The 13,837-nt window shown below is 44.6% G+C and overlaps 1 protein-coding gene across 8 annotated transcripts in view; it reads right to left on the bottom strand.

Annotated features, from left to right (window-relative positions):
• Positions 1–2,817: 2,817 nt before the first annotated feature.
• ARHGEF18 (Rho/Rac guanine nucleotide exchange factor 18) overlaps positions 2,818–13,837 on the bottom strand; it is a 50,333-nt gene continuing 39,313 nt past the window's right edge. For all 8 annotated transcript variants that reach the window (XM_071728075.1, XM_071728071.1, XM_071728074.1 and 5 more), the window contains 7 exons: positions 13,488–13,609; positions 13,008–13,064; positions 12,349–12,396; positions 11,291–11,758; positions 10,274–10,601; positions 7,722–7,844; positions 2,818–7,630 (listed from right to left, as the gene is read on the bottom strand). In XM_071728075.1, the coding sequence (XP_071584176.1) occupies positions 7,470–7,630; positions 7,722–7,844; positions 10,274–10,601; positions 11,291–11,758; positions 12,349–12,396; positions 13,008–13,064; positions 13,488–13,609 (1,307 nt within the window). In that variant the 3' untranslated portion in view covers positions 2,818–7,469. The remainder of the gene's footprint in view (positions 7,631–7,721; positions 7,845–10,273; positions 10,602–11,290; positions 11,759–12,348; positions 12,397–13,007; positions 13,065–13,487; positions 13,610–13,837) is intronic.

Genomic DNA, 13,837 nt, shown 5'->3' with positions numbered 1-13,837 from the left:
CTCCTAGCCACAAGATGTACAGTCAGCATTGACTTTTAGTGAATTACACTGGTTTTTTTTTTTTGCTTTCCTGGGTTCCTACAGCTCAGCTCAGCCAAGGCAGCATGCAGAACTTCTCCCTTCTCCACTGGGGATGTTAACTGCAAAGAAAATTAAACAAAATGAACATAGCAGCAACTGAGAAATACCCTTTTTCTGGCTAAGATTGGATAGAGATCAAGCAAATGTGAGTGGTACTGCCACCCCATCTGTGCCAATACAACCCACGGCAGCCCAGGGCAAAGAAGGCACCAACAATCCACAGAGTGATTCTGTCCCTGACTTCTGATGGTTTAGAAGGAACAAAGGATATGACCCCCAAAGCTGTCTGAAACCTCCTGAAAATCTGCCTGTCCCAGACACTCACCTGGGCTGGCCTCAGGTCTGCAGCAACTCAACTGCTGCTCTGACTCTGGAGAGAAATACCTACAGTGTGCTGCTCCATGAGGGTTCCTCATGTTCCTAAGGAAACAATTCCCACTGTGCCTGAGCCAGGGACCACGCCTGGCACCCCCCAGCCCTGCCAGCTCCAAGAGGCTTTGGGCTTTTATCCTCTTGCCAGGTCCCCTGGGTGCAAAAGATGCAAGCAGTGCCACCACCACTCAAGGATGGGCCCCACATCCCTGGGGCTGCTGAGCCTTGGGCTGAGCTGAGAAATGAGCCCGGATTTGAGTCGTGGGACTGAGGAAAGGGAAAGGCAGCAGACAGCACATTCCCACTGAGCCAATATCCTTTGTGCCTGTTTGTCCTCCAGCATCTGGCTGGCTGATGGATCTCAGCTGCACGCCTGGGAACCATCAGCCCTGTCTCAGCCACATGAAAGAGGAAGGTTTGAAGCAGAAAGCCTGGTCATTGCCTATGGCCTCTGAATGATTCATCCCAAGAGCAAGAATGTGGTTTGGGTTTCGGGTTAATTAGCTCCAGATTTGAAAGAGAGACAAGGCAGGGTGGAGGAGCTGCTGGGAGATTGGGATGAGCAAGTGAAGAGCTCTGAAGGCACCGCCACCCCCAGGAACCCTGCAGAAGGTGGCTCAGGGCTCAGGGCTCTGGATGAGCCTGGCCTTTTGTCATCACCAAAGGAATGTCTGCCCTGCTGCTGCGGGAAGAACTGAAGCAGAACACAAACACCCACACTCCTTTGAACACCCAGGGCTGCTGCAGCAGCACCAAACTTCTAACAGATGCAAATTCTGCCTGAGATTTTAACTTGCCCCTGCAGAACTCTGGGCTGCTGCAGCTGGGCAGCTCCAAGGGGGAAGCGTTGCTCCAGGGATCCCTCCTGGGCACCTTATCCCTGAATCCATCCAAGCTCTTTCTAGAAACAATTCCTACTGCTCTGATGCACAATTATGGCTGTGGGAGAGTACAGTGCAATTAGAAAAAAAAAATAAAAAAATTTAAACCCACAGCTCCAACAGCAGCTCCTCTGAACTGCCCCATGAAATCACTTTGATTCCATTTCTTGATGCTCAGGGTGCATTTCCAAGTCCCTCTTGCTCTGTCAGCTTGCTCTGGTGACAATGACAGTGAACTGTGGGAGCACACAGAGGCAGTGACCTCCTGTGGCCACTGTGGTTCAGCTGCCTGGAGGCTGAACTGAGCAGGAGATAGAAGGAATTTTCTCTCCCAGGAAGGGTGAGAAAAAGCCACACACACACACACACACTCCAAAATGTCACTAACACATCACTCCCTTACTTCCCATAAAGATCAAGTTGTAGTTTAAATACTGGTGTGTGCCTAGAAGGTTTTGGTTATTTACAGGGGTGGAAAAAAACTGAAAAACTTGTGTTTCTGCCACCTGAGTTCCAGTTTGTGCCGTGACCCAGATGTCAGCTGCATTGCAGAGACCAAAAAATTCCAACTGACTCCTGTCCAAAAAGACCTGGGGTCTTCCAAAGATGCTTGGAGCAACCTGGCTGAGTGGGAGATGTCCCTGCCCACAGTGGGGGGGTTGGAATTGGATGATCTGGAAGATCCCTTCTGATCCAAACCAGTCTGGGATTCCACAACATGATTTTCTTTCCAGCCTTATCACTCCACAAAGTGATTCCCAAACCACTGCCCAAGTCACATCCAAAACCAGCAGAGGGTTTTCCTCCACACTGGCTCCAGTGCAGGGTTTTGATGCTTAAAAATCCTGATCTAAGTCCCACGTTCTCCCTCTCCCCAGTTTTGCATCTCTCCTCCTCTCCAGTTGAGGTCCCAGCCTGCCAAGGATGCCACAAGCAGGGATTTTACCAGGAAACACAACTTGCTGACTCTGGAGCTGGAAGCTCTCCACCAGCCAGAGGCTATGGGATGGTGCTGGGAGAGAGGAGGGCTGCCAAATCAGCACAAGAACTAGGGAGAAAGTTTCTATTTTTGTTATACTTGTTCCAAATGGGAACTGATACTGTCTGGGACAGAGCCAGGCCTGCCTCAGCCTGGCACCATGGCACCAACATAGAAAATCAGCTTTGTGAAGTTCCCTCTCTCCCTCAGACAGACATTTCAGCTCCAACATTTTGAGGCCAGCTGGTATTTTTTTCCCCCCCTGAGTGCTCACCTCACTGGCAAGGTCTGCAGCTATCAGTCTCCTCCACTGAACACCTCCTGTCCTCTATCCTTTCCTTTGGAAAACTGTCCCTTTGTTCTCAGGGAATGTTATCTCTGTCCAGGGAAGAAAATGAGAAGCACATAAGGGGTGGCTGCTGCTTAGATCTTTGTTTCATATAGAAAATAATAAGTAAATATATATATATATACAAATATATATATATATATATAGGCAGTCAGTTTTTGAATACTTTTTTATTGCTAGAAGTTGGTTTCAGTCCTATTGCAGCTCTGAAAATCCTTCAGTGGAAAACCATTGCAATCATGGTAAAAATCATCATTTGGTGTGCTAAGATCAAGTTTACAATTAATCAAGAGTGCACAAGTCAACAGAATATTAACATTTAACCATCAACTTTACAAATAAAATAAGGACTACAAAGATGTTGCTACAGCAGTATCAACAGTAATTGAATTATTTACAAAGTTTACAGCCTAACAAAAAACAAAACCAAACTCTTCCCCAACAAATGGTCGATTTAACCACAGACCATGGTTTTTTTGTTTTTTTGTTTTTTTGTTTTTTTTATTAAATCTTTACAGTGCAAGGTGGGCCTAGAAACCAGACCTAAGACTAAAGAGCATCAAGAGAGTTCACAGTTCTGAGTGAGATGCACAGAATTATGCCAACAGGATCTACTTTCATGAGAGATTTCCTGCCAGGTACAAACAGAAATGGAACTTGAAATCAACTTGTCTAAAGTGCTCCAATTCCTTTCAGTACAAAAATATAAAAAACTGATTTATAAACATGGCACAAATGGTACGAACCAGAGCTTGCACACATGGTGTTGGATGAATAAAATGCTGCTGGAAAAATGAGAAAGAACAGCCAGTGGTTACAAAGATGTTGGGTCTGGCCTTGAAAGAAAGCAGGGGAAAAGGCTTTTTTTTTTACCTACTCAGTAAGAGGTCAGGCAAGGATAGCACATGTCTAACCTGGCCTCAACAAGGTTGGTTTTTTTTTCTCATATAAATGTAAGAACTGCTGGGGAAGACAACAAAATGCTCCAAATTCCCTTGCACAGGGGCACAAAACACAGGGACTCCACTGAGCAGCACCAGGGAGCCTCAGCAGCTCCTATTCTGCAGAGTTAAAAGTAGAAGTGAAACAAAATACACACTTGGAATCCCTTCCTAGTTTAATTTTCAACTTCCATTGTAAATGCAAATGGCAAACACACTAAGCTCCACGTATGCAGAATCATCTGAAAGACAGAAAGTGTCTGAAAATTATTCAGAATTGCTCCTACCTTTGCAGGAAATGCTATTACCTTGAGCAAGCATCTGTAAAATACCAATTCTTCTGCCTCACACTGGGAAATGATAAGGGATCTCACTGCAGGGCCATGCCACAGATGCCAAGCCACAGAGAGCACACTGAAAAACTAGGAAAGCATTGACAAGACACAGAGGAGAGGTGGGCTCAGTGCTCGTGGACATAAAGGGATCTTCAGGCTGAAATACAAAATGACCAGGAAAGAGGAAGCATCCTTTACACCATTAAAATTGAAAATCAGAACCATAGGAGCAGCCCCTACATTGCAACATCACAATATTCAAGACAAACATGACAATAATTTTAAGGCTGTGACACAAAGCAAAGAAGGAGGCAGCTCAAAGCTATAATTCCCTCCTCACCCCAGCTCTGAAAGAAGCCAAAAGGCCCATGGGAGGCACAGAATTTTGAACTATATAATCCTCAAGTATCACTTAAAAGGAAATTTATCTGAAGCAATCAAAAAGTCAAGTGGCAAGGTCACTCTCCAGACTCAATAGCTGGTTACTTAGCCCAGGACACAGCAATATTTTGCAGCCTAATTTGCCTAGCAGAGCAAAGGTACAAGATTTGAGTCAGGAGCTCACTCAACTGGAGTGATCTGGTAACAATTTCACAGCTTCAGATTTGCAGAATTGAAGAGATGAGCCATAATTCCTCTAAATTCTAATTTCTCTAATACCTTTCACTTCCTTCCCTCAGGCCACCTGAATCCCCAGACAGAAAGTTCTGAGCCAAGTGAAAGGAGATGCAATCCCTCTTCAGGGAGAAAACATAAAGCTGGAGCTAGACATGGGAATTGAGTATAAGGAATGATTTTTAAGGTAATTTCTCAAGTTACAGATTGAAGACCCACACTCCAAGGAGCTTTTGGGGTGCTGAACTAAGAGCCTGGCCCATAACAGTCCTGGGTCCATTTGCTAACAGTCAGAACTTATTTGAAGCACTGCTGACAAAAAGTATTAAAACAGTTAAAACATTAATAGAAATGAGATCTCACTGCAGACTTCATTTTCTATCTGTCACTATTCTGTCTCTGAGTTCATTCATTGCACAGAAGAAGAAAGCAGCCAAATAAACCCCCTCAGACCCTAGAACACTCTCTCCCATGCTATGGGACAGGCACCAAATTAAATGTTTGCCAAAAATCCTTTTAAAACACCCAGAGACATCCATCTTGGGCTGAGGTGGTTTATTCCACTGATGCAACTTAGCTTTAAGCTAAAACTTCTAAAAACCTGGTAATTTAGGGCATTGAGGCCACAGAGTTTTCCCTAGGAGTGGCCCAAACCACAGCATGAAGGAGAGAACATACTGTGCATTCTTCCTGCTTCACTGGCTGTTTACAGAGAAATTACATGTGGATTAGCAATGACTGGAGCCTCCACCTCAGCCAACTGTAATATCAGCCCTACAGGGCTGCTGGATTGATCAGAAGTTGCATTGACTTGAAGAATTCCCCCACATTCCAACCTAGCTTTTGGAATGCAAAAAAATTAACAGAGGGTAGAACTAGGTTCTAACCATCAACATTGTTACCACAAAAATGCTGCAAATACAATTTGGGTAAATTTTGATGATTTTCCAGGCAGTCCTTTGGTATCAGAGTGAAATGTGTCCAATTTCATAGCAATCACTTGTCAGGGGGCTGGGGAGTGTCACCAGTCTGGTAAAAAGCACAATGGTTTGGGGTTCTCTCTCCTTGAGCTTGGTGCCACTGCTTCAGTTTTTTACCAGAATCACTTCACAAAGAAAAAGACCCTTCAATCCACAAAGATTTCCAGCCAGGGGTGCTTGGTCCCTATGACTGAATCAGTATTCTGTAGCTTATCTTTATCTGAGCAGTGCATTTGAATTTTTCCATTTCTTGCCAGAAGATGACAACTCAAAATCAGCACCCCTGGAAAATAAAGTCTGTATTTTTTCTGCTGCAAATCTATAATGTTTCTTGCATTGTAATTACTGGAATCATTTTAACACTTCCATCAAGCAAGGGGAACTTATGAAGGCAGCATGAATGTGAGCAGACTGACAAATTGCCATTTGATGCCACCACCATGTGACTCCATGGAGAACTGAGCAGGCATTCCAGCCCCTGGTGCTAAAAATCACTTGAAATCAGAGTTACAGATACAAAACCCAACATTATCAATCATGTTCCAAGAGGTATTTGCCCAAGTTTTCAAGCTCTCAGATACTGCTTTCTTTAATTTTGTAATAATACCTTCTAAACAGTATCTGGCTGGTCACATTCAACACAGATTGGGACAGACATCCCTAAGCAATGTATGGAGTAAGGAACTGAGATAAAGAGAAAATTACAGAAAATAATAAAATGTCTGTGCAAATTACTACAAAGGGGAATAATGCCTTTTGAGCAGAACATTAATGTCCTCACCATTCCATGATTAAGAACTGACCCATTTAACAAGAGGTATCAAAGCTGGTTTAGCTGTAAAGCAGCTGAACCAACATAGCTTTAGCTAAGAGTCTACTTTTATTTTTTGTTTTTTTTTAAACCCAAACATTTCTAATTCCCTTCATTCCTAAGAGTGCTGCAGAGAAATCTCTGCAGTAACAGCAGCTTTGATATCTTCTGGTACTCAGAGTAAAGTCCCAGCAAGTTAAGAGACAAACAAAAGATGCAGAAAACTTAAGGTTACACAAGACAATAAATAACGGCATCCAAACACTTCTCACATTTCTCTTCAGCAAAGAACAAAATCCAAGACTCAGTTCATTCTGAACCAGCTCATGAGTTTTGCTTGGGATCCTCCCCAACATGGAGAGCCACCCCATGTCTCCAGGGAGACAGGGATCCCAACACAAGCTGATGACCCATGAAACATTCAGTCCAACTCTTCGTTACCGCTGTGGATTTTCACACGTCCAACCCCTCTCACCCACGAGCAGGTGGAGCTCCTGACCTCTGAAGACTCTTAAGAAGTTTGCCTTCTCTCTTCCACTGTGCCTGGCCATGGAGCACGAGCTCCACTGGATTCACCAAAAGAGCAGAAATAATTATTTGGCTCCCGTGAGCGGGCACCACACCGTCTGTCACGCCTGGCTGTAAGGAGACTGGCTTGCTAGTCAACTAATTATCAACATATCATTAGCATATTCCATTACTGACCATGCACCTGTGAAAACAGATTGAAAAATTTGCAGCCATTTTGGGGCTTATGTACTACTAAAACCTTTTAACATAAAAATCTGGGCAGCTCAACATCAGCTCTAACCATTTCCAAGATGGTGCCCGCAAGGAGGGTACATTCTCCAAAAAGAACAAATTACAATAAATGGCAGCATTTTAATATGCTCCAAATTTATTTCCCATCTTTGGAGAATTGCAGAGCAAATTTTCCATTTGTTGTTAATCTGTTAAATTTGGCAGAGAAGCCAACAAAGCTGAGCAGGAATCCTGGTCTGGTCCCTGGTAGCAGGAACGGGACAGGGATGAAAAGACACCCATTTCCTGTCTCTGCCAGGTCGAGCACTGGGGCCTGAGTTCTTGAAGCAGTGTGTCAGCTGATTAATCTTTAAATGGAAACAATTAGAAGAATATCACATCTTCTTTGCTGGTATCATCTTGCACATTTAACAGACTTGGCTGAGAGGTGACCAGGGGCTGAACGTGAACGTTATTGGGCTTGAAAGGGTTCGCTGAGGCAGATGAAAGTGCTTCTGGCTGAGCATCTGTGGGGCCACACAATTCTGGAGAAAAACATGGGAGAAAAGGGATTCATGAGACTGCACAGGCACCCTGGTGTTATTTCCATGGATGTGGAAGTTGGTTAAAATGTACCTGGCTGGAATGGAGGGGTCTGGCTGCTTGGGAGGACTGGGCTTGCTGATCTTCTGCCCCTCAGGAGCCCCTCGTCTCGTCCAACAAGCCTGGGGGGGAACAGCTGCTTCTGATCAACAGATGCTAAAGAAAATATTTTACACATCAGTCTCAGAGGCCAGCAGTACTTCATAAATGTATTTAATACAAAAATCTCATGCTGGGGCTCACTGCATTGGCACCTTTGCATAGCTGCTACACCACAAAGAGCTGGTACTGCTGTTTCAAGATACTTAAAATTTTCTCCTCTGTTTAAACGATGAATTCTTTCTCTCTCCTTTTCCTTGAGGACTGTGAATTCACTTACTAGCAGCCCCTGACAACCTCAGATTGTACACTTTAGTATTATAAAGCACAGGAGAGGAAAAGAAAAAGGCCTTTGTCCTTGGCATTCAAACAGCAATGGGTTTTTTGTACTGCTTTTAGCAGGCAGCAGTGTGATAGCTGCTTGTCCCTGCTCTCCATCTGTCTCACAGCTGCTCAGCAGCAGTGTGCACCAAGCCTGGTGTTCCAGCCTGTCAGTTCCTTAATTTCATGAATAAAAGCAATTCATGGCATGGTCACTCTGGATCCCAAGAACTCCTCCTGGTGCACATTCCTTACACATCACAGAAACCAAATTCAATAGACTGAATTTTGCCTCTGGTACAGAAAGTCTTGTTCCATTTTATTCTGAGGTCTACATATGGGCATAACAAGCATGTCTCCCACTGATGCTCATGAGAGAACTTATTTGTCTTTTCTACCTTTTATATAAATTCCAGAAAAACACCATTAAGTGCATTTCCACTGCAGAGATCATTATGTAAGAGCTATTAAAAAAAATAAAGCTGAGGATGTGGTATTAGAGCTTTATTTTCTCATTTATGAGCATTTGGTATTCACAGTAAAAGGATTTTAGGCTTCATTTACGTGCAAAACCAAAGTTTGTACTAAACCTCAGGCATGACACAGCCAGCCATTTCTACAATGTGCAGAAGACTTTTTTCCCCCCTTTCCCTTCCTAGATTGCTTCAGTCCTGAGCCTGCTACAACAGTGTAGGTCCAAGAGATGGGTAAGCTTGCCAAGTCTGAACACTATACAAAGCTAAAAAGATAATTTTGTAACTTAAAATTGTAGGCCATTCTCCTAAGCTGGCAGTAAAGCTATTTTAAGTGGTAGAAAAAAAAAATGTTTTTTACTGTGTCTGTCATTGCCAAAGATCACTACTTCAGCACCTAGCAGTTAGCAGTAGAATTACACTGTGGAAGGACAACTGTGTTTTCACTTGTTTCTATTTCTGATAAAAGTAACCCCTTTCAGCTCTGCAGCACCTCAGTTCTGGGCTGGCAATCTGAATTTTAATGACTGTGTGGTGCTAAGGAAGGCATTGCACTCCATGTCATGACAACTCTGAACAGAGAGTGAAAAAAGCCTCAAAACACTGCACTCATGCAGGAGGAAAAGTTCCTTTCTTTTAACACCACAGCTCAGCAAGAACATTTTACACCCTGGGTTACAAACTCTCACCATCATCCTGGCCTGCTGGATTACAGAGCTCCACTTTCAACACTATCCTTTCAGGTGATATTTTCAAGTTAAATAATATACACATGTAACTGAGGGATTTTAAGAGCCTCCTAACTGCAGCAAGGACACTGACATGGATGCTGGTGGATCACAGAATCCTAGAATGGGCTGGGTTGGAAGGGACCTCAGAGCTCATCAAGTCCAACCCTTGCTCCACTCCCCCCGTGGTTCCCAGCCCATGGCACTGAGTGCCACATCCAGGCTCTTTGGAAATATCTCCAGGGATGGAGAATCCACCCCTTCCCTGGGCAGCCCATTCCAATGGCTGAGCACCCTCTCCAGAAAGAAATTCTTTCTCATGTCCAACCTAAACCTCCCCTGGCACAACTTGAGACCTCTTGTGCCCTCTTGTCTTGCTGAGAGTTGCCTGGGAGCAGAGCCCAACCCCCCCCTGGCTCCAACCTCCTTTCAGGGAGTTGGAGAGAGTGATGAGGTCTCCCCTGAGCCTCCTCTTCTCCAGCCTCAACACCCCCAGCTCCCTCAGCCCTTCCTCACAGGACTTGTGCTGGATCCCTTCACAGCCTCCTTGCTCTTCTCTGGACCTGCTCCAGCACCTCAATCTCCTTCCTGAGCTGAGGGGCCCAGAACTGGACCCAGGACTCAAGCTGTGGCCTCCCCAGGGCTGAGCACAGGGGCAGAATCCCTTCCCTGGACCTGCTGGCCACGCTGTTCCTGAGCCAGCCCAGGATGCCATTGGCCTTCTTGGCCACCTGGGCACACTGCTGGCTCCTCTTCAGCTTCCTGTCTCCATCCCTGGAAGTTTTTAAAAAGAGACTAAATGTGGCACTCAGTGCCATGGTCTGGGAACCACAGTGGTAGTGGGTGATCTCAGAGATTCTTTCCAGCCTGGTTGATTCTGTGATTTTGTAGTAGATTCATTTCTGGGTAGCCAAAGGTTTAAACTCCCTGTGCTGCTGGCAGAAAAGCATTTCAATTCCCTTACCTGAACTGTCTGTCCTATGAGATGCTTTGTTCTTCCCACCTTTCTCCTTGCTTCCTTTTGTGAAAGTGGCCAGCTTGGTGGGAATCTGCTGCTGGACTGAGGCTGGTTTCTGGATCTGGTTTGTTGCACTCAGGAGATGGATTGGCACTTCATTCTTCAAGGCCAGGGCTGGACGATTCTCCAGGCTGGTACTGTCCCTGCGAACCAGGTCTGGTCGTTCCAGATAATCCATCCCAGAGACACTGACTCTGCCAGAACTTTTCAGGATGGGGAGAGATGGTTCCAGCCCTTCTCCGTTGAAGCTCACGGAATGACTTAACATCTGGCTCTATGTGAAGAAAAGAACATTTTCAAATGTTCTAAATGTTCTAAAAACGGGTATTTTACCCTCTCAGAAACAAGGAGAGACCAACCTCAGCCCCCAAATAAAGCACTTTCTAGTGAAAAAGGGAACAGATCAAGCCTAGAGCATGACTGTAAATCCTTGAACTCTGAGAAGAACCTCAGCCTGCTGAATCTTGCACCTAGCAAAGGAATGCAAGAGCAGACTGTGCTAGGTGATGAGAGGATGGGGAGAAAACAGTGACCAGTTTCTGGTTACTGACTTTCTGACAGTAACAAATGAGACAGTTTTATCAGAGCCCAAAATTCACGTTTGGAAACCTAAAAATGTTTTTAGAAATCTACTCCAGAAAGTGCTACCAATGTAGCCCACCCTCTGCAATCACCTGCCTGCATCTAAAAAAATCTTCAGTCAGACGTGATCAAAAATGACTTCTTGTCTATTTGATTTAAAAAAAAAAATAAATATTCTCATTACCAAATGTCTGGTTGGAATTTCACAGGCCCTGGGGACCTGCGAAGCTCTGGTGTCTCTCACAGCAGCCATGATCAGGTATTTCAGCTGATAGTCCAAGGAGCCAAGTAACAAGCAAACATGGGTTAATTGTGCAAAAAGGGCAATTTTCAGAGGTGAGCAGGTCCACCAGAAATACTCCAGGAAAACCAATTCCTCACCTGTCCCATTTCTGGGGAGAAAGTGCCTGACACTGTGTTCTGCTTCTTCAGCTTCCTTAGCTGATCCAGACGTTCCTTCTCCTTCTCCACTGCTCTCTGTGCTTCCCTCAGCCTCTCCAGGTCGTGCTGATAGGCCTCCCTCTGCCTCTCCAATTCCTCCTTGTCCTGGCTCAACTTCTCTCTCTGCTGCCTTGTCTCCTCCTCCCATTCCTGCAGCCGAGCTTCAGTGCTTTCAAATTCCTTCTGCTGCCGGATCCTTTCCCTTTCCAGGCGCTGCTGCTCCAGCTTCAGCTGGTTCTGAAGTTTCTGGACGTTCATCAGTTCTTCTTTTTGTTTTTCAAAGTTCCTTTGTTTCTCCTGCTCTAGCAGCAGGTTGCCTCGTGTGGATTGCAGCCGGTATTGCTTCTCCCGGTCTGCCATGGTGGCTCTTTGCATCTCAATGTAGCTGTCCTGCTGGGATATCACTGCCTGGAGGGGAAAGAAGGAAGGGAAAGGAGAAGGGCAGCATAAGGCACTTGGGTTCAAAACCAGTGCCCAGGTAAACAGAAGAAAACAGCATCAACCTCATGAGATCACAGAGAAATCTGTCTTCAAGAACAGACTTCACTTCTAGGTTGTGTAGCTCACTGTGACTGCCACGGCCTAAAGATGGTGGTTAAGGAATGAAGTTATGTTTAAGTATGGGAAAAGGAACAGTTTTTGCACCTGAAATGATGGCTCTGAATCAGCCAAAATCTTGCTGACTAATCAGTAGTACAACTAATAGTGTGTACCAACAACAGCTTTAAGAAATGAGGATGGAGAGCAGGAGGATCTTCAGGTAGAATTGCACTGAAGTGAGTAGGAAAGAGGAAACAATTACTTAAAACAACAAATCTAACACTTCCTGCAAAACACCAGACACAGGGTTTGTTTTCTTGAGTCTCACATCTTATATTCTGCACTTCACTTTAGCTTTAAGGGATGTTTTATGGTAGCTCCTCTCCACACCTGCACATTCCATGAATTTCATTCCATTTAAATGCCTAAAACCTCTGGGAGAGTAAATAGTGGTTTACCTGAAGACTGAAGAGCAACTGTAACAGAGTTTGTATCCTTTGGACAAGCTGAAGAAGGGGGAGAAAAAAAGACATTAGACATTTGATCAGAGCCCTGTCAGACTTTTTTTTTTTTTTAATAAAAGTAAACACAATCCCAGTGTGTCTACAAAACCACACAAAATGGAAGCACAGCTACAAGGGTACACCAGCACAGTAACAGCCAAGAGGACAACATGCAGGCACAATGAATTTCAGTATATTAATCCTTGCAGAGATGTGAATCAGCAGCCTTCATCAGCAGTTTTCTTCACATGAACTATTTATTTAATGATCAGTCCCTCCCATGCTCCAGCACTGAATCACTGCACAGGTGCAGCACTCACAGGGGACTCAGAGTTTTGTCACTGAGCTGAGCACATGCAAAGATGCAAAAGTAGTTGGCCAGCTCTTCAAAACATCTCTCTACAGACCCAGACCCCATCTTTGTTTTCTAATAGGACTTCTATTTGTGTCCATGGGTTAGAATCACAAGGCACAGGGCTGTTAAGGTGCTTGTGGGTCCCCAGACATTAAGGATATTGAGGTTTTGGCTGGTTTATTTTTGGCTTGGTTTTGTTTGTCATTATTATAATATTTCTCATGTATTCCCATGGCTACTTCCCAGAGTTCCAACATACCTGAGACTCTATGGTGGGCTGAAAACCACTGGTGTCATCCAGACTTGTTACATCACTCTAAAAAAAACAAAACAAAACAAAGACTTGTTGGGCATTGGCAGTGCTGCCAGGGCAAGCTGGAAGGGTTCATCTCATGAGGAAATACTGGAGCAGAGATTCCTTCCCTACACTGAAGAACACAGATTAAAAATTCTTTAATCAGAGTCCAGGCTGAAACAGTGTGAAACTTTGGAGATTAAAGATGGTGCTAACAATATAGCATCAAACAAACAAACATAAAACTAAGTTATTGTGCATCTCAAGTGCTGAGCTATCAACTCAACATCCTTCCTGGAGTCTAGTAATTTAGCAGACAAAACTCTGTCTCAGTCTAGCCCTACCAGCTATTACAGCTTTGAACTCTGGGAGCTTTGTTCTGCACCACTTTCATGAAGAGGAACATGAAGAAATGCATTTAAATCATGCAGAAGCCCAACATACAGTCTGAGGTCCTTTTTCTGCATCAGAAGGGAGGTCATGGAGTTGAACATCTGGACTCACTGCAGAGCCTCTCCATTCCCACTGTCTCTGGTCACCACTGCTGTTCTTCCTAAAACTACCACCTGGAAGAAGAGTGAAGTATGAGGAACTCACAGCAGCACAGGGCCTGCAAAACCTCACAGCAAGCAGAGAAAAAAGCAACCTGTGACTTTGAGGTTAGAACCAACAGTATGCAGCTGCATGGCTTATCCATGCTGCCTCAAAGGGAAAGAGGAGGTAAGTGAAGAGTAGGACTGCTCAAAAAAAAGCATAAAAATTTGGGCAGAGTGGGTTAAGATAAGTAGGGAGAG

This window comes from Heliangelus exortis, chromosome 28 (genome assembly GCF_036169615.1).
Source record: "Heliangelus exortis chromosome 28, bHelExo1.hap1, whole genome shotgun sequence".
Lineage (NCBI taxonomy): Eukaryota > Metazoa > Chordata > Aves > Apodiformes > Trochilidae > Heliangelus > Heliangelus exortis.
The sequence above is the reverse complement of the archived record's forward strand: the minus strand, read 5'-3'. Positions and strand labels throughout refer to the sequence as shown.